The sequence below is a fragment of the Amblyomma mixtum genome, chromosome 10, assembly GCF_055824585.1.
Source record: "Amblyomma mixtum isolate Tamu chromosome 10, ASM5582458v1, whole genome shotgun sequence".
Classification (NCBI taxonomy): Eukaryota; Metazoa; Arthropoda; class Arachnida; order Ixodida; family Ixodidae; genus Amblyomma; species Amblyomma mixtum.
In genome coordinates this window covers 59,302,117-59,321,786 of record NC_143021.1, presented here as the reverse complement: position 1 = coordinate 59,321,786, position 19,670 = coordinate 59,302,117, and the positions used below count along the sequence as shown (strand labels likewise).

The 19,670-nt window shown below is 49.2% G+C and overlaps 1 protein-coding gene and 1 pseudogene across 1 annotated transcript in view; one reads left to right on the top strand and one right to left on the bottom strand.

Moving 5' to 3' along the window:
• LOC149325891 (uncharacterized) overlaps positions 1-19,670 on the bottom strand; it is a 94,906-nt gene that overhangs the window by 13,189 nt on the left and 62,047 nt on the right. Inside the window, exons 2-3 of the mRNA XM_089564404.1 lie at positions 4,880-4,989; positions 1,009-1,074 (exon numbers count right to left, since the gene is read on the bottom strand). Coding sequence (XP_089420530.1) covers positions 1,009-1,074; positions 4,880-4,989 — 176 coding nt within the window. The remainder of the gene's footprint in view (positions 1-1,008; positions 1,075-4,879; positions 4,990-19,670) is intronic.
• On the top strand, positions 8,464-9,803 carry LOC149325892 (uncharacterized; annotated as a pseudogene).

The following is a 19,670-nucleotide window of genomic DNA, read 5'->3' as shown; positions in this document are numbered from 1 at the left end:
CGTATTTTGTTTTGCGGATTTATTATGCGCGAACGAAGATGAGTCATACATGACAATACAGAGAAGTGCAGCAGGTTTTATTCATCTAACCACACTTGAGCGCATTGAGGGAGTAAAGAGAGAGAGAGAGAGAGAAAAGGACGGAAAGGCAGGGAGGTTAACCAGGCGATGCCCAGTTGGCTACCCGATGCCCAGTTGGCTACGATGCCCAGTTGGCCCAGTTGGCTATTAAAATACACAATCTGATATCCCGATAGTGCATGCGTGAGAGTAGTGGGCCTTCTCCGTCGAAGTAGTAGACACACAAAACTTTGTATGCCTGTTGTTTTGTTTGGACTGACGAGCTGGGGAATGGCGTGCATCAGACACTACGTGGAATCATCTGCACCAGCTGCATAATAATATAACTGAAATTTTTCTAATGTCGTTGAGGTTTAAATATTCGAACGATGGTTAAGATGTTCAAGACAATAGGAGGCCTCTTGAGGCATGTCCACACTGCGAAATAATCGCTGCTTTTTCATTTGGGCTCATTACAACTTCTGCGCAAGCTTGCGTGAATGTTTGTATGAATTAAACAAAAAAAATCAGTTGCCATATTGCAATTTCTTGCGCCTCACGTGACCTGAGTCCGTCTTTGACGTCACCGCCGTCGTTTGGCTGTTAAAGCCGGAGCAGCATAGAGGAAACAAATTCAATTATAAATTATTTACCGCTAGTTAGCCAAATCAATCTAATGGTTTGTTTGTTGTTTATGGGGGTTTAACGTCCCAAAGCGACTCAGGCTGTGAGGAACGCCGTAGTGAAGTTCTCCGGAACTGAATTTGTGTGTCCATGATTTGTAACGGGCTACGCATCATCCTAAAGATAGAAAACACTACGAAAACTTGGTTCCTCTACTCCTTCATTTGCGGCGTGTTTAATGCAGATGCGCTCAGTCACTGGAAACGTTCATTTTTGTTCTACTCTCTCTTCTGGCACAATTAAAGAAAATATTGGTATACCTACCGGTATGTCGGTAGTCTTCATTTTGTGCTTGCATTCATTAATGATGTCGCAGAAGATGTCGAAAATCTTGAAGAAACCAGAATAAGCATCAACATTGTTAAAAAAAAGTTACAGATTTTCTGTTTTCTACAGAAAGCACAGAGCGGCTTGAAGCAACAAATTCTGGCATTCCGGCACGCATTTCGAAGAGGCGCGCTTGTGGAGTGTGCCCTGGAACACCCACGTGGACGCGTCACCAGCTGCACACGCGTCTCGCGACCTCCTCCGCTCAGTCTGGTCCGCGGCTCTATAGTACGATACAACTTAAAAAACAGCAGGGCCGCGGTCCGTGGCGTCTTGTGTTACTCCGCTGCTCACTTGCAACAGCAAACGAAATCAGCTTTTTAATGTTTTACTATATCAAACAATCCACGTATTAAAATTCTAGAGCTCATAATTTTCCTGTTGTGATAAGCTTCTTGTTCAGGTAACAAGGAACGTATAAGCAGCGGACTACTTTTTTGTCGTGGAGGAATTCTGTGCGCGGAGGCTGAATGTGGGCTGAGCTTCACTGCAGACTTAAGTTGTATCCGACTACAGCGCATTATGTGATGTGGCGCGTGTGCCAAGAAATCACGTGTACTGGTTGGAGTCCTGTGCGTGCATCATAGACGAGCGGTTTGCCAATGACGTGCGACGTGGGGACCAGAATTGCTTCGAAGATAGCGCTCAGCGTAATCGCGTGTTTCGAATTCTCCAAACGGCTTGGCAATTATTTAATGGCCACTTACGAATACCTTTCACAGCATGTCCCCTAAGACCAATAGACAAGAGTTTCGTGTTTAGGAATGCTTAACGCCATTTACAAATTTCTGAAGTCCGCCGCTGCTGCTATCGCTGTGTAGCAAAAAGGATTTTTTACGCAGGTAAGCCTAATTGAAAATTAAGAGCGGGTTTTCTTGAAATAACCCGTTTAAGGTAGCCATATATATATTAAGCAAACAAGGGAACGGGATTGAGGGGCTCGTTATAAGTATGCTGCTTTTTTCTTCTGCTTTTCTAATCACTTAGCTTTTAAGCGATAACATATTTAGTAATTTTCTAAATTGATCAAAATCATAAAATAAATAAATTAATTAAACATACCCTCTGTCCCTTGGTTTCTGTTGCTGTTGGCTTCTCTCATATATATATATATATATATATATATATATATATAAACGTAATTCGGTTGACACACGGTAGAAAAACAACAACTTTATGAATAAAGTTGTTTTTCTACCGTGTGTCAACCGAATTACGTTTATGTTCTACCGGATCCATCCGATCTTCACCCCGTTCTTATATATATATATATATATATATATATATATATATATATATGAGATAAGCCAACAGCAACAGAAACCAAGAGACAGAGCATCAGCATGACAGAGAGATCAGCAGATGTATACAGTCTAAGGTACACTCTACTTTCGAGAACCAGATTGTTCTTTTGATTGACTGAATTTTAGCATTTCTTGTTGATATTCAAGTACGAAACATATAGTCGGCAGTTTAAAACAAGTTATTTTGATTATTTTTTGCTTTCAACAATGATAAAGAAAACAAAATAAAAAGCGAGAACCTTACCGCTGAAAACAGTGCCCACGGCAGCCCTTTGGTGTCTGTCTGAGAGGATGCTTTGGTATTGGCCCTGAACCCTACTGCGCTGGCACTTGGAAATTTTTAGTGCGAAAGCACTGCTTCTGTACGCCCCCCTATTATCCCTCCCCCTGCCCTCAAGAATTTGTTGACAAGGCTAAGTGAAGACGCGTCTATCTCACCTAGGAGTTGAAGATTGGCTCAAAGCTAGGAGCAAGATACCGACAATCAAGGGCCATAGACGTTAGGTTGCACTCGTGTAAGAGAGAACAGCACTCGGGATCCCGAAGCAGCACCTGCAGCGAGAGCCATGAAGACCGTAGCACGATCGCTTTTTGTGCGGATACAGAACCATGCGGTCGACGGAGCGCCGCACAAGCCTGACAAAGGCGTCTGACCGGTGCGGCGATTAAGGAAAAGATGGGACCCGCAAGCCGGCTGGGGACCCGCACGCCGGTCGGCCGACAATTGAAATCGTGTCGCCGGCCGGACCCGCACGCAGAACTGCAGCTATTGGCTCCTTTTTTATGTGATGTCTCAGGAAAATGAAAATTGGTTTTGAGGAAAGGAAAGGGCGCAGTAACTGTCTCGCATATCTTGGTAGACACGCGACCCGCGCCGTTAGTAAGGGATAAATGAAGAGTGAAAGAAGAAAGGAAGCAGGAGGTACCGTAGTAGAGGTCTCCGGAATAATTTTGTCAACCTGGGGATCTTAAACGTGCACTGACATCGCACAGCACACGGGCGCTTTGTGCGTTGCCTCCACCGAAATAGTGCCCCTGTCGACGGCTCAGGCTAGAGCAAGAAGACCACCAGTCGATTGAACTGGGGAGCTAGGCTCCTTCTCGCATTCATTTAAGACTTTTATGTATTTTTTGAGAACTTTACGATAAAGGGAGAGTGAGGCGTAGGTGGTGGTAGCTTTGCCGTGAAACTTATTATGTTGGCCATATGTCGATATTCCGAGTGTTCAGAGCGACTGCGACTGTAATTCTGTAATTGAATTCTGTAATTATCTACGCTGATCGAGTTGCAAGAGCGCCTCTTCAATCTGACGCAAGACCTACGGCACAATCACCTAATGGGGAGGCGGTGTCTCGAAGTGTTTCTGTCTTTGAAGCGGTTTGTGTTAACTGCAAGCGCTCCTGTTTGCTTTTTGTGGTGTTGCCAGCGTTAAATTTCGTTCGAGGATCATTACCGACACCGGCGAGTAACAGCACCTCACGGTGAATTTTCTGTCTATTCATGAGCTATCACAGTGACAAGTGTCCACGAAAGCTCACTACGCACACCGTGCTTTATAAGAGCTGAAATCAAAGTGGCGGTGTGCAGGTAGTCGCATTCGTTGCGATGGTTGCAGTGATCGCGACAAAAGGAATCATACGAGATTTTCTGCTATGCATCAATTTCCAATGTTGATAGCGGTTTGTGCGGGCACTGTGCTTGAGAATTGCCGTGTGTACGAAGTGACACGATCTTGGCTGCTCTCACCTTTTCGCGCACTTATGCGTGTACTCCCAGACTTGGGAACTGAAGTTTAGAAGTGGACTAAAAGTAACCATGGTGATATTTAAGAAGTGTGTTTGACGTCTTACGTGGATCACCTAATTTTATTCACAAAATTGAAGCACATGTTAATACGTCATTTGTAGCCCTGATAATAGTAGATATCAGCTAATAGGAGGATAACTAGCCCATACAAATATTTTACCAACAGATCTCAAAGCTTAACGGAAAATGAAGCGGCCAGAAATGTTACATTGTTTAATCATTTATTTATTGAATACCCAATTTTTTTTGTTTTATGAATACGCTGACATTTAGCACGTCGCCGCAACAAACAGATGAATCTTCCCGGCTGGGAATCACAGCGCTACTGAAGGGGTCATGCGCTTTCAACGAGAACTGCGAAAAATTTCACCGAAGATATCGTGGGCAGGTGCGGACGCTTTAGATTTGTTATTTTGCTCACATCAGCTTACCCAATATATCTGATGCAACCATTGATCAATTGTCTTTTATACCTAGCTATGTTTAAAATATTCAATACAGCGAGGCTATTGAATTCTTTAATAACCTCCATAATTTTTTTTACATGATCCTGAAGCCTCACAAGTACTATCAGCGAAAGTCCCAAGCTGTCGAGAAAGCATCTCCCAGAAGAGCAGCTCCATGCATTACCATGGTTAAACACACGCGCAAAAATGGTATTTGCAGCAGTTTTCTACTGAAAAAAGCAAGGAATCACCTGTGCTACTTGGGTGGCGGTTGGTCTGGCCTCGATGCACTTTAAGTACTGCACGCAGGTCTTCATGAAGTGATTGACTGCGCGTGCAACATCATTTGCGTACATGAAAGCTGTGAACGAAAACGACAATGAAGCGTTGATTTTATAGGTCATACCAAGGAAAATTTGCAATGGAACCTTAGTATGCTTTTGCTGAAGGGCTAGCTTACGACCATCTTATAAGAGCTACCTGCACGCTAATATAGACTTGCATTTATTACAGTTCCCGACGCAAAGAGACTGTACTGGGTGGCTTTGTACGTATTCGTAAGTAGTATAGTTACTATTTGTTCTTTCTAGCCGCAAGACAAATTAACTCAGTAAAAAAACCTTCAATTTCGCAGGAAAAAACGCAGGAACATTGGCGGTGACTGGTTAAGAAAAATGTTTTTGTGAATCACTGTTGCTAGCATTTGGCCGCACTTACATGGACAGAGCCTGCTATTAGAATATACCAATTAACCGTCCACCCTTAGTACCCAGCAGCTGTGGAGCAACAGACGAAGGCGGAGGTGAGGACTGTGATGCAGTTGAGGATGGCAAGAACCTCTTCCTCCGGCCAGGTCGCAATTGGAAATTAAACCTGGCAACGTTTAATGCCAGCGCCTTAATTAGTGGAGCTGGACTAGCAATTCTGTACGTAGGGCTAGCGGCTAATGTGTTCTCAAATGCCTCAGTGAGGTTAGGAGGTCAGATGGGCGAATAGATGAATAAAGGGTGGGCACGTACTATGCTATCATGCATTAGCCGAAAGATGAGGGCTAGATTTGGGATTACTCATCCATCATGATATACCTCATAACATAGAAGAATTGTATAGTATTCACAAGAAGGTGGCAGCTGTCGTAATTATGCTTAATATGATCTACGAACTCAAGGTGCTACAAGTGTATGCGTGTACAGCCAGCAATCATGATAGATGATCGAAAGATTATATGAAGACGTGGAGCTGGGAAAGAACAAAGTGAACACAAAACAGATTGTACTGAAAGGGGGTTTAATACGAGGGTAGGCAAGAAGAAGGCTGGAGACCCGTCAAGGGGGGGGAGGTGGAGTGTACATATGCCAACCCGGACAGGTTCTCTCTGAAACGACGGCTCGCAATGAATGTTTACCTAAATTATCCGTTTCTCTCTCTCTCTCTCTCTCTCTCTCTCTATATATATATATATATATATATATATATATATATATATATATATATATATATATATATATATATATATATATATATATACGAGGGGGGACCCAAAAGAAACCGGATTTTTTGTATAAAGACTTTATTTATTAACTCCTGCTCGAAATTCCTTCAGTTACCTCTAAAGTACTTTCCATGAAATGCGATGCACTTGTCATGTCTTTTTTCCCACTGTTTGAAGCATCTCTGGAACTCTTCAACTTTGATATCGTCCAGTGCCGTTTGCGAAGCTGTTTGTACGGCCTCCAAATCACCAAAACGCTCCCCTTTTAGACTTTTCTTCATTCTCGGAATGAGAAAAAGTCCCCCGGGGCTAGGTCTGGTGAACATGGAGGGTGGGGAACGACAGTCCATCCCCGAGAGGCCAAATAGTGGGTCACTCGTAAGGTCGTGTGTGCGGGGGCGTTGTCGTGATGAAGGAACCAGACACCTGATTGCCAAAGTTCCGGGCGTTTCCTTCGCACATCCTCTCGCAGACGTCTTAAAACTTCCAAATAAAAGTGCTGGTTACCAGTCTGGCCAGAGGGAACAAATTATTCGTGCACAATTGCGCGAACATCAAAAAGACAATGATCATTGCCTTCACATTCGACTTCAACTATCGTGCTTTTTTTGGCCTCGGAGAGTAGGGAGACCTCCACTGGCTTTACGCTTGCTTAGTTTCTGGGTCATACCCGTAACACGAACTCTCATCACCTGTAATGACTTTGGTCAAGAAGTTTGGATCACTTTCAATCTATTTTTTAAATCCGTACTCAAATTTAATCGAATGTTCTTTTCATCCTGTGTGAGAATGCGAGGAAGAAATTTAGCGCAAACACGTCTCATTTGCAACTGCTCAGTCAAAATTCGCTGACAGGAGCTCCAACTAACCCCTGTCTCTTCTAAAATTTGGTCGATCGTGAAATGATGATCTTTGTTCATTTTTTGATGGATTTTTTTCAACACTTTCATCGTTTCGAGACGTTGAAGGCCGCCCAGAAGGAGCATGGTCTTCGACACTCATCTCACCACGTTTGAAGCGCCCAAACCACTCGAAAACTTGTGTGCGGCTCATAGCATCCTCTTTAAAAGCCTGTTGCAACATTTGGTAAGCTTCCGTTGCCGATTTTTCAAGCAGGAAAAAAAACTTCAAAAACACTCTCTGTTCTTTTATGTTTGCCATAAAGATTTCGCAGGCGGAACAAAATAACTGCAAGCGAAACACAACACTGCGCTCAAATGTTTGCCTATAAATTTATGTCGTCTGCACAGCTGTTTTGTGAAGGTCTCAACTAACCCCATCTAGCGGTAGAACTCTCTACTACGTCTACGAATGGCAGCGCGCTCTCAGTTCGGTTTCTTTTGGGTCCCCCCTCGTATATAAGATAAAGTCACCAGAACTTGAAAAACATGACAAGATTTAATTCATGACGTTTCGGCTGGAGGACCAGCCTTTTTCGAGTGCATTACAGTATTTGAAACAAGCTTTTATAGCATCCGCGAGGCACAGAAAAAGTGTCAAAACAAAAACACAAACAGTGGTGAGGGGAGAGGTTTAGAAAAAAAAAATAATAAAAAATAAAAAAATAAAAAATGTTGGTTACAACTTGAAACGGCGGCAGGTGTTCGGAGGCAGGTAACGACAGAAAAGTCGATGACAAGCGCGAACCTCTACAGCGTACAGCTGCCACAGGGCTGTGACAAAAAAAAAACTTTACTGCACAAGACTTTCCAAAATTGCTCTCAAGACGCATTGTGGCGACACGCGCGACGCTCCTGGCAGCCGCACAACGAGAAGGGAACGTTCCAGGAGAAAGTTCTAGGCATGGATTCCGCAGGAATGTCAAAAAAAAAAGAAAAAAGAAAAAAAACGCTACTACACAAGAATATGAAAAATTCTTTGTAGTAGCGTTTTTTTTTCTTTTTTCTTCTACATGTATATATATATATATATATATATATATATATATATATATATATATATATATATATATATATATATAGGTCTTGTCGTTCAATGGGCCAGGAAGACTTGTAGAAGAAGGGGTCACAACCTTGCAATTATCTTAATTTAATACCGACAGTTTCGGACGGAGGACCGTCCTTCCTCAGGGTATACACAAGAATGCTTGTGTATACCCTGAGGAAGGACGGTCCTCCGTCCGAAACTGTCGGTATTAAATTAAGATATATATTGTGACGCCCATGAAAAGGCAATACCCATTCTGCGTGGTCGGCGTTGCTGGATAAGCCGAAGATGAGGAGAACGAAGTTGGTGGCGTCTCGTGCTCGGCAAGCGGACCCAGCTGTTTTTCGATCCTCCGTCCCAGTCTTAATAAACCACTGGGCGTAACATCTTGGTGGAAGGTGCCGGGTATTCAGGTTCCTCCGAAGACGGATCCCCAGATTCACATTCGCCGCAGTCGTCGCATTGTTGGTCTGCCGCCTTCTGTGCCAATGATGTCCCTGGACGGCGACGCTTCGAGGTCTGTGCCCAGCAATTCGTGGCAGCATTACCGGGAGCCACGGTCATTCGCGGGTTCATCTAGCGACGACGTCGATGAATGGCTCACCCACTACCTACGGGTGAGTCGCTACAACAAGTGGAACTCCTCCGCCCGGCTTGCGAACGTCGTGTTTTCACTAACCGACACAGCCCTAACATGGTTTGACAACCACGAGGATTCTCTCACGACTTGGGACGGCTTTGTAGAGGAGCTGAAGAAGTGTTTCGGTGATTCAGTCGTAAAGAAGAAGCGGGATGAACAAACACTTGCGCAAAGGGCTCAGCTCCCCGGTGAAACATGCACAAAGTATATTGAGGAAATCGTGAAGCTATGCAAGATCGTCTCTCCTGCCATGACAGAGGACGACAAAGTTGGCCATTTGCTCAAAGGATTCGCCGAAGACGTCTACAATTTTTTTATCGGAAAAGAAAGTCTCGAGTCCGTGTCTGACGTCATCAAGCACGGCCGGACGTTCGAGACGTTGAAAATGCGTCGCATCACACCGACATTTGGACGTTTGGCCGGGGTGACGACGGTGGCAGCTGTAGACGCACCATCATCATGCGATCTGGCTTCCACAATCCGCCAGATCGTTCGCGAAGAGTTAACCAGGTCACTGGAACTCACTCGAAATTCATCAGAGCTCCCTCCTGTGTATCTCACGCGTCCTACTCCGCCATCCGACGTTAACGCAGCGGACTTTGAGGATCACCGGGTACCCCGAGGGCTGCGGCCGAACAACACACCGCGATTGCCCCCGGAGCAACGGTCCGGCTTTTACCAGCCTGTGCCGGCCACATACGACGAGAACTTTCGGCCCAGTCCTTCGTATGGTGACTACTTGCCGGCGCAGCCTGCTCCCGGTCTCTCTCTTGTGTGTTACCGCTGTGGTCAACCCGGACACATCTCCCGATTTTGTCCCCGCCGACAACCATCCCGTTACGGCTCCTCGACCTATCCTCGGCGTTCGGATTACCAACGCGGTCCTTCTCGATAGCCGTCCTGCCCGCCTGATTCCGGCAATTCATGGCCTGCACAAATGCGGAATCATTCGCCGGCATCTGATAGAAGTGTGACGCCGCCTCCAGCCTTCCGTACACGTCGATCTCCATCACCCCGACGCCGCTCCTCCTCGCCTCCGCCGGAAAACTAGTCGCCGCGACCGATGGGGGTGAGGTCGCTGGAAGTCTGCCGCCGGAAGTGATACCCCTGCCTCTAGTTATGTTAAAGAACAAAGTACATGTGCTAGTGGATGGTGTACCTGTGATGGCTTTAGTGGATACCGGTGCTACTGTTACGGTTATGAGTTCTGCGTTTAAGTGCCTCCTAGGAAGAAAAGTTTTGTTTCGATGGGACAAAAATGTCCAGTTTTGTGGCGTGAGTGGTGAACCGTTGCCAACAGCTGGAGTGTGTAGTGTTAAGGTTTCTTTGGGTGGTGAAGTCTTCAGCACGGAAATGGTGGTGCTCAGCCGGTCGACGCACGACGTTATTCTTGGCCTAGAATTTTTGCAAATGTGTGGCGCTAACGTCGACTGTCACACAGGTGAGCTCAACGTCGGCAAATGTTCCACCACTGATCTTCTAGAAGGCTCGTGCAGTGGAGAGAGAGTGTTTTGTGTTGCCCGAGATACTGTCGTGCCTCCTTCTTCGGCTGTGTGCGTACCGGTTTCCTGCCCCGATACCGCTCTCGACGTGTTTGATGCGGCTGTGGAACCGAACCACTTGAACTGCATGAAGAAGAACATCTTGGTTCCTCATGCCATGGTTTCCGTCATCAACGGAAGAACTGAACTGTGGACAGTGAACAGTTCGACGGAATCTGTTGTTCTGCCTGAAGGCCTGAAGCTTGCGTCATGCAGCCAATACACGCCGGTATCCGTTGCCTTGGTTACCGATGCCTTGGGCGCAGCAGCACCAGAGTTTTACGACGAGTCGCAGTTGCTCCGAATGATCGACAACTCGCTTTCCAGGCATGAGCGCCGTGCACTGTTGACCATCCTCCAGCGATACTCCACTGTGTTTGACTTTTTGCAGCCCGGCGGCCCATCTTCCATCCCCTCGTCTCGAACCCTGCATAGGGTTGACACTGGTACGTCACATCCGATCCGCCAAAAGCCCTACCGAGTGTCACCGTCTGAACGCAAGGTAATCAATGACCAAGTGCAGGAGATGCTAACCAAAGGCGTTATACAAGAGTCCTCAAGTCCCTGGGCTGCTCCAGTAATTCTTGTTCGGAAGAAAGATGGATCATGGCGTTTTTGCGTGGATTACCGTCGTCTGAATGCCGTCACGAGAAAAGATGTATACCCCCTACCTCGAATCGACGATGCCATCGACTGTCTTTTTTCAGCGTCCTACTTCTCTTCTATTGATCTTCGGTCGGGGTATTGGCAAATCCCCATGCATCCCGCAGACAAAGAAAAAACAGCCTTTATTGCGCCTGATGGCCTGTATGAGTTTAATGTGATGCCATTTGGCCTTTGCAATGCACCCGCCACCTTCGAGAGATTTATGGACACTATACTCCGCGGTTTGAAATGGGAAATCTGCATGTGCTACCTCGACGACGTTGTCATTTTCGGAACGACGTTCAGTGAGCACAACGACCGTTTAGCTCTCGTCCTCGACTGTATGCACCAAGCTGGCCTTGTGCTTAACTCTAAAAAGTGCCACTTTGGTGCGCGTCAAGCGTTAGTGCTTGGACACCTCGTTGATAAAGACGGCGTCAGGCCTGATCCAGCCAAGACTGCAGCTGTCGAGTCGTTCAAGCCACCACAGTCTGTTAAAGAGCTGCGGAGTTTCTTGGGCTTATGCTCTTACTTTCGCCGCTTTATTCATCGCTTTGCGGATGTAGCTTACCCTCTGACAGGTCTACTTCAGAAAGATGTGGCTTTCGAGTGGACACCTGAGTGCGACTCCGCCTTTCGCCAACTAAAATCCCTTTTGACGCCTCACCCTGTACTTCGCCACTTCGATCCCTCCGCTCCCACAGAGATTCACACCGACGCCAGCGGTGTTGGCCTCGGCGCTGTTCTCGTCCAGCGGTGGGACAACAAAGAGCACGTTGTTGCGTATGCGAGTCGCTCGCTCAGCAAGCCGGAGCGCAATTATACAGTCACTGAGCAAGAATGCTTAGCCGTCGTCTTTGCCACGCAGCGTTTCCGTTCCTATCTGTACGGACGCCCGTTCACCATCGTCACCGACCATCATGCCCTCTGCAGGCTCGTTAACCTTCGCGACCCGTGCGGACGCCTTGCACGGTGGGCTCTCCTGCTACAAGAGTTCGACTACACAGTCGTCTACAAGAGTGGTCGCCGTCACGCTGACGCGGACTGTCTTTCGAGGCTGCCCCTTCCTGAGTCGGAGTCTAACATCGGTACGTTGGACCACTGCGTCGCGTCAGTGTCACCTGTTTTTCCTGATGTCGCAACGTTCAAAGCGGAACAGCAGGAAGACTTAACCCTACAGTCTCTCCTTGCGGAGGCTGCAGACCCTTCCAACGTCAGCCACTTTTGTGGAAGAAAAACTATTCGTCTACGGGCCAGCGCTTTCTGCTAGTAGTTCCGAAGAGCCTGTACTCCTCTGTCTTGCAGGCCATGCACGATGACCCTACATCTGGACATCTTGGTTCGGCATGGACGCTGCATCGTACCCAGGCGCGCTTCTATTGGCCGAAAATGCGGGCCACGACTGAGCGGTACGTCGCCAGCTGCACTCAGTGTCAACGATACAAGCGACCTACTAGCCTTGCATCTGGTCAGCTTCACCCTGTGACACCGTCTGCAGCACCGTTTGAGCAAGTGGGCATAGATCTGCTGGGCCCGTTTCCAAAGTCCTATCATGGGAACCGCTGGATAGTGGTTTGCGTCGATTACCTTACCCGGTATTGTGAAACGGCAGCTCTACCCTCGGCTACAGCGTATCATGTGTCCTCTTTTCTGCGCCGATTCATAGTTCTCCGTCATGGACCTCCAAAAGTTATCATTAGTGACCGTGGTCGGCAGTTCACCGCTGACGTCGTGGAGCAGCTTCTCCGTTCCTGCGCATCACATTTTCGCCATTCCTCACCTTACCATCCCCAGACGAATGGGCTCACTGAGCGCACGAACCGCACGCTCACTAACATGCTGTCAATGTATGTTCATTCAAGGCACAAGAACTGGGATAGCGTCCTGCCGTTCATCACGTATGCGTTCAATACCACGCGCCATGAGACTACTGGCTACAGCCCCTTCTTTTTACTGTATGCACGCCCCCAACGCTACACCCTGGACACCACACTACCATTTTCTGACGAGCTTCATGAAGATCCCACTATCGCTGAGACACTCTGTCTCGCCGAAGAAGCCCGGCGCCTTGCTCGCCTTCGTGTTCTCGCCTCCCAAGATCGGTCAAAAGCGCGCTACGATGGCCACCGCCGTCGCGTTACTTACAGTGCCGGTGATTTAGTCTTGTTGTGGCGGCCTATCAGAAAGCGAGGGTTGTCTCAGAAGCTGCTGTGCCACTACGATGGACCCTACGTCATTATTGACCAAATTAGCGAACTCAATTACCGCATAGCTCGTCTCACGGCAAGCGGCCGTCGTTCAGCGCGAACCGAAGTCACCCACGTTGCCCGGCTGAAGCCCTACCATTCGCGCGGCGCTTCTTATCTCGCCCAGCGGGCTTCGGCTGCGTAGGGGGAAGTGTGACGCCCATGAAAAGGCAGTACCCATTCTGCGTGGTCGGCGTTGCTGGATAAGCCGAAGATGAGGAGAACGAAGTTGGTGGCGTCTCGTGCTCGGCAAGCGGACCCAGCTGTTTTTCGATCCTCCGTCCCAGTCTTAATAAACCACTGGGCGTAACAATATATATATATATATATATATATATATATATATATATATATATATATATATATATATATATATATATATATTGTAAGAAATAGAGTTGGAGTTTGATGCCCCAGCCGCTAGCGCCGACGAAGGCGAGGAAGAAGATAGGCGAAGCCGACGAAGTTCGGGTTTTGCGCGTCCGAACGCTGGCCTGCTGCGCAGCACCGCTGGGACAAGGACTGTGGCCGTCCACGCTAACTGTGCGAGTTTCCACATTGCACTTGGTGGAGGTGCTGCTTGTTCTCCCCGTGGATCTACGTCACGATGCCCAGGCTACCAAGCTCTACCACGACGTCCGACACCTCGGTCCAACCTGCCCAGCCTGTCATCTGTTCCGGCGCCGTCCGTCAGCGCGTCCCGACGATCTTCAGCGGCACTGACGACACCGACGTAGAAGATTGGCTCGCCTCCTACGAACGCGTCAGCGCATACAACAAATGGGATGACGTCGTTAAGCTCACGAACGTCATCTTCTACTTAACCGACATCGCCAACTTATGGTTCCGCAACCACGAGGCGGATTTTACTACCTGGGCGGCTCTAAAAACCAGCCTGACTGACGTTTTCAGCCGCCCCGCTGTCCGAGAACTTCGTGCTGAACAATGGTTGCGCAGTCGTGCCCAGCAGAACGGCGAGAACTTCACGAGTTATATCAAGGACGTCGTTGATTTGTGTAAGCGGCTCAATCCATCTATGAGCGAGGCTGAAAAAATCCGAGACAGGGATTGAGGATGATGCTTTTCAAATGTTGGTGTCTAAAGATCCCCAAACCCTCTCCGACGTCGTGTCTTTGTGCCAGAGCTACGACGAGCTCCGCAAACAGCGACATGTCACCGGCCATACCACTTGCTCAGATGCCACCATTTCGAGCTTGGCAACAGGCAGTCCTGCCCACGATCAGCCGACACTTCTTCAGCACATCAAGCAGTTTGTGCGGGAGGAGGTGGCTCGTCAGTTATCGCTGGTTACCTCCCAACCCGCTCCAACGCCATCGCTGTCGCCTTCTATTCAGCGTGTCATCCAGGAGCAGGTAGCTGAGGTCCTGCCGCCTACTAATCCAGCCCCTCTGGTGACTGCACCGCTGACATATGCGGAAGCGGTCATCCGGCCACGACCTCAGCCGGTTGTTCCCACTTATGCTCCACCTGTCAACGTGTACTCTCAGCAGCAGCTCGCCCCTGCGCTGCCACGCCCTCACCATCCTTTGTCTCGCACCGGTCCCCGCCCTCTGAATCCGTGGCGCACCCCAGATAACCGCCCGATGTGCTACGCCTGCGGTCACGCTGGCAATGTGGCCCGCTGGTGCCGAACGCGCGGATCCGGTCCTAACGACTACGGGCGCTCGCCAACGTACGACGCTCCATTGCCCTCCGTCCCTGTCTCTTCTCCTCTGCCGCCTCCGAATCCCTCACTGCCTCGCTCCGACTCCTACAACTGAAGCCATCGGTCACCGTCTCATCGACGCCGTTCGATCTCTCCTATGCGCCGCCGGTCTCCACCACTTCAAGCGGAAAACTAGCGCCGCAGTTCCGGAGGCAAGAACTGCGCCGTCAACGACCGTCTCAAGCCCTATCGCCGCTCCTATGAACGTTATTGAAGTGATCGTTGAAGGTTTTACTGTTGACGCACTTATTGACACTGGTGCTGCCGTGTCCATCATTAGTCGCAACTTGTGCCACAAATTAAAAAAAAGTGATGACGCCGCTTTCTGACCTTTCGCTTCACACCGCCAGCGCTGACCCCATTCGCCCTCTCGCAGCGTGCACTGCCCGCCTCGTCATCCAAGGTCTCTCTTACACCATTGAGTTCTTCGTTTTCGCCCGCTCCTCTCATGACATCATCCTCGGGTGGGACTTTCTGTCCGCGCATCGCGCCATCATTGACTGTGCACGTGCTGAAATTGATTTGTCGCCGCTGTGTGATGTTCTTGTGGACGCCTCCCCTGTTACCGCCGCGCCTATTCTCGTCGCTGACGACGTCGACGTGCCAGCTGTCTCTTCTGTTCTTGTGCCGCTGACTTGTGCTGCCCTCTCTGACGCTACTGTCCTTTATTCACCCTCTCCTCTTTGTGCGCACCGCAAGTCTGTTTTGCTCCCTCATGCCGTGCTCACCCTTTCTGGTGGTTGTGGCGCTCTGTACGTCGCGAACCCGTTACCTTTCCCCACCACTTTACTTCGGGGAGAATCGATTGGCACGTTTGATGTCATTGATCTCGACAACGCTTCTCCTGTCCTTGATTACCCTGATGCCCATGACATCAACGCCCTCACCCCTCCCGCCGACGTCGCCGACCCGTCCTCCTCGGATATGTTTTCCCATTCTGTCGATGCCGCTCTACCACCTCACCAACGCGCCCAGCTCATCGCTTTGCTGCAGCGCTTCCGCGCATCCTTCGACTCTCCTCAAGCACCGTTGGGTCGTGCAACAGCGGTTCGCCACCATATCGACACTGGAACCCATGGACCCTTGCGTCAACGCCCCTATCGCGTCTCCTCCGCCGAGCGCAGCATCATTGATGAACAGGTGAACGATATGCTAAACCGCGGCGTGATCCAGCCCTCTCACAGCCCGTGGGCTTCTCCAGTCGTGCTCGTCAAGAAAATGGACGGCTCCATTAGATTCTGCGTAGACTACCGCCGGCTAAACAAAATTACTCGGAAGGACGTCTACCCCCTGCCTCGTATAGATGACGCGCTGGATTGCCTGCAGGGAGCGGATTACTTTTCTTCGTTGGATCTGCGCTCTGGGTACTGGCAGGTGCCGATGGCCGACGTCGATCGCCCGAAAACAGCTTTCATCACGCCTGATGGGCTGTATGAATTTAATGTGATGCCCTTCGGTCTGTGCAACGCGCCTGCCACTTTTGAGCGTATGATGGACAACGTCCTCCGTGGGCTTAAATGGCAGACATGCCTCTGCTACTTGAACGATGTTGTCATCTTTTCCCAGAATTTTCCGTCTCATTTTCTTCGCCTGGAGAGTGTTCTTCGCTGTCTCAGTGACGCTGGCCTGCAGCTGAACTTGAAAAAGTGTCGCTTCGGCGCTCGCCAGCTGACTATCCAAGGCTACGTCGTGTCCAAAAATGGTGTACTCCCGGACCCTGCCAACCTCCGTGCAGTTGCTGATTTCCCGAAGCCCACATCCCTGAAATAACTCAGAAGCTTTCTTGGCCTTTGCTCTTACTTTGGCCGGTTCTTCAAGAATTTTGCTGCCGTTATCGCCCCGCTGACGCAACTTCTCGCTGGTAGCCACGACTTGTCGGCTTGGTCCCCTGCATGTGACGAAGCTTTTGCAACGCTGCGCCAGCTCCTCACCTCTCCTCCGAACTTGCGCCATTTCGACCCTTCCGCGCCTACAGAACTGCACACAGACGCCAGCGGCATTGGTCTCGTTGCCGTGCTAGCTCAGCGGAAACCTGGTTTCAATGAGTACGTCGTTGCTTACGCCAGTCGTGCGCTCACAAAAGCGGAGACTAATTATTCCGTCACAGAAAAAGAATGTTTGGCGATTATTTGGGCGATCACAAAATTTCGTCCTTACTTATATGGGCGCCCGTTCGATGTCATTACAGATCACCATGCCCTTTGTTGGCTGTCGTCACTCAAAGATCCATCTGGCCGCCTCGCTCGTTGGGCTCTGCGTTTACAAGATTACGACATTCGGGTCATTTATCGTTCCGGTCGTAAACACTCCGACGCCGACGCTCTCTCGCGCTCCCCTGTGACCTCTGAGCCAGAGCCGCCATCTATTTCCGGCCTCACACCTTCTCTTGACACTATTGATATGGCTTCTGAGCAGCGCAAGGATCCTTGGATTACTTCTCTTCTGGATTTCTTCGACAACCGATCAGCCCGCCTCCCTTCTCGAGCGCTCCGTCGTCAAGCTCATCACTTTGTCGTGCGTGACCAGCTGCTGTACCGTCGGAACTACCTCCCCGATGGTCGCAAAAGGCTGCTCGTGATCCCCAGGCATCTCCGCTCTGCAATTTGTGCCAGTTATCACGACGACCCGCAATGTGCTCATGCCGGTGTGCTGAAAACTTTTACCCGCCTGCGCCTTCGGTATTATTGGCGGGGTATGTACCGTTTCGTCCGAAAGTACGTACGCTCTTGCCTGGAATGTCAGCGTCGCAAGAATCCACCACCGCACTCCCCTGCTCTTCTGCAACCTTTACCGTGTCCCGCCCGGCCATTCGACCGTGTTGGAATTGACCTTTACGGCCCTCTTCCCATCACTGCCGCAGGGCACCGCTGGATCATCGTCGCCATTGATCACCTCACGCGCTATGCCGAGACTGCCTCGTTGCCAGATTCGACGGGCTCTGACGTAGCCGGTTTCATACTACAGAATATCATTCTTCGTCACGGTGCGCCCCAGAAATTGCTCAGCGATCGGGGTCGCGTCTTCTTGTCCGGCCTAGTGGAAGCCCTTCTTCGGGAGTGTCATATCGTTCATCGCACGACGTCTTCGTACCACCCACAGACGAACGGCATGACCGAACGCTTTAACCGGACCCTCGGCGACATGATGGCCAAGTACGTTTCTACCGATCACTCCGACTGGGACCGCGTTCTACCCTCTACTAAACAACATGTAATTAAACTAGAACAAGTACAAAGGAAGGCAATCAGATTCATTTTTAATAAATATAGCCAAACTGACTCACCAACTGACCTACTCCATAAAGCTGGTATGCTTACCTTGCAGAAGAGAGCCAAACTAGCACGTCTTAGATTCATGCACCAGTTGCTCAATACTCAGCTGCATATTGACACTTCCAAATATTTATCCTTTACAGATACCAGGCCCACACGCCATAAGCACTCTCATACTTTAAACGAGTACACTTTCCGGACCGACTGCTTTAAACACTCATTCTTCCCACTAACCATACGCGAATGGAATACCCTTGACCCAACCATCACAAGCTGCTCATCATTAAATACCTTTGTAGCCCTCGTCGAACACCAACTGGGTTCGGAATAAATGCTTGACGTACTTTTCATATGTACCCGCCTTCCAGTCAGGCACAAATCGTGTTCATTGTGTGTGCTTTCCTATATGTTCTTCCATTGCATTACCTTCCATTTTTGCCTATTATTTTTAAAATATTGATTCATTGGCTTCCAGTGTCTGTTCTGTTCCATGATTACTGTTTTCTGTTCCGTCCATTTGAAAGTTTATACCCCTTTACTTCTATTCTTGAGTTTCTTGTTAAACATCTTACCCCCACAACGCTGTGTTTACCTTTGTATTATGCTTGCTTGCCTTATTGTGCTTTAGACTGTTCAACTTATGCCCTTCCTGTTATAATCCCATATGGGATTGACAGTATGTACCAATAAATAAATACGCTTACAACTCTGCAACGCAAGCCACTACTGGTTTTTCCCCGCATTTTCTTCTCTACGGACGCGAGCCTTCCTCCATCATGGACACCATACTCCCTTACCGCCCCGATTCGTCCGTCTTTACAACCGTCTCTCGAGCCGCTGCGCATGCCGAAGAATGCCGTCAACTCGCCCGTTCCTTTACTTCTCACGATCAGCACCGCCAGAAAAGCGCCCGCGCCGCTTCTGCCGGTCTGCCGCCGTCATACCTCCCTGAATCCTTGGTTTGGCTGTGGGTGCCCTCCTCCAGCTCCGGACAGTCTACAAAACTGCTGAGCAACTACCAGGGCCCCTATCGAGTTATTCAGCAGACATCCCCAGTTAATTATTTGGTCGAGCCCATCACGCCTTCGTCTGATCATCGCCGCGGCGGTCGTGAAATTGTGCACTTAGACCGCCTGAAGCCCTACTACGACCCAGCCATCGTCTCGTGCCCTTAGGCCGCCAGGATGGCGCCTCTTCACCCCGGGGGTATTGTAAGAAAGAGAGTTGGAGTTTGATGCCCCAGCCGCTAGCGCCGACGAAGGCGAGGAAGAACATAGGCGAAGCCGACGAAGTTCGGGTGTTGCGCGTGCGAACGCTGCGCCTGCTGAGCAGCACCGCTGGGACAAGGACTGTGGCCGTCCACGCTAACTGTGCGAGTTTCCACATTACAATTTATATATATATATATATATATATGAATGAAGCCAACAGCCACAGAAACCAAGGGGCACAGGGGATTTTTTTATTTATTTATTTATTTTGTGGTGTTGATCAATTTAGAATATTACTGAACATGTTATCGCTTAAAGCTAA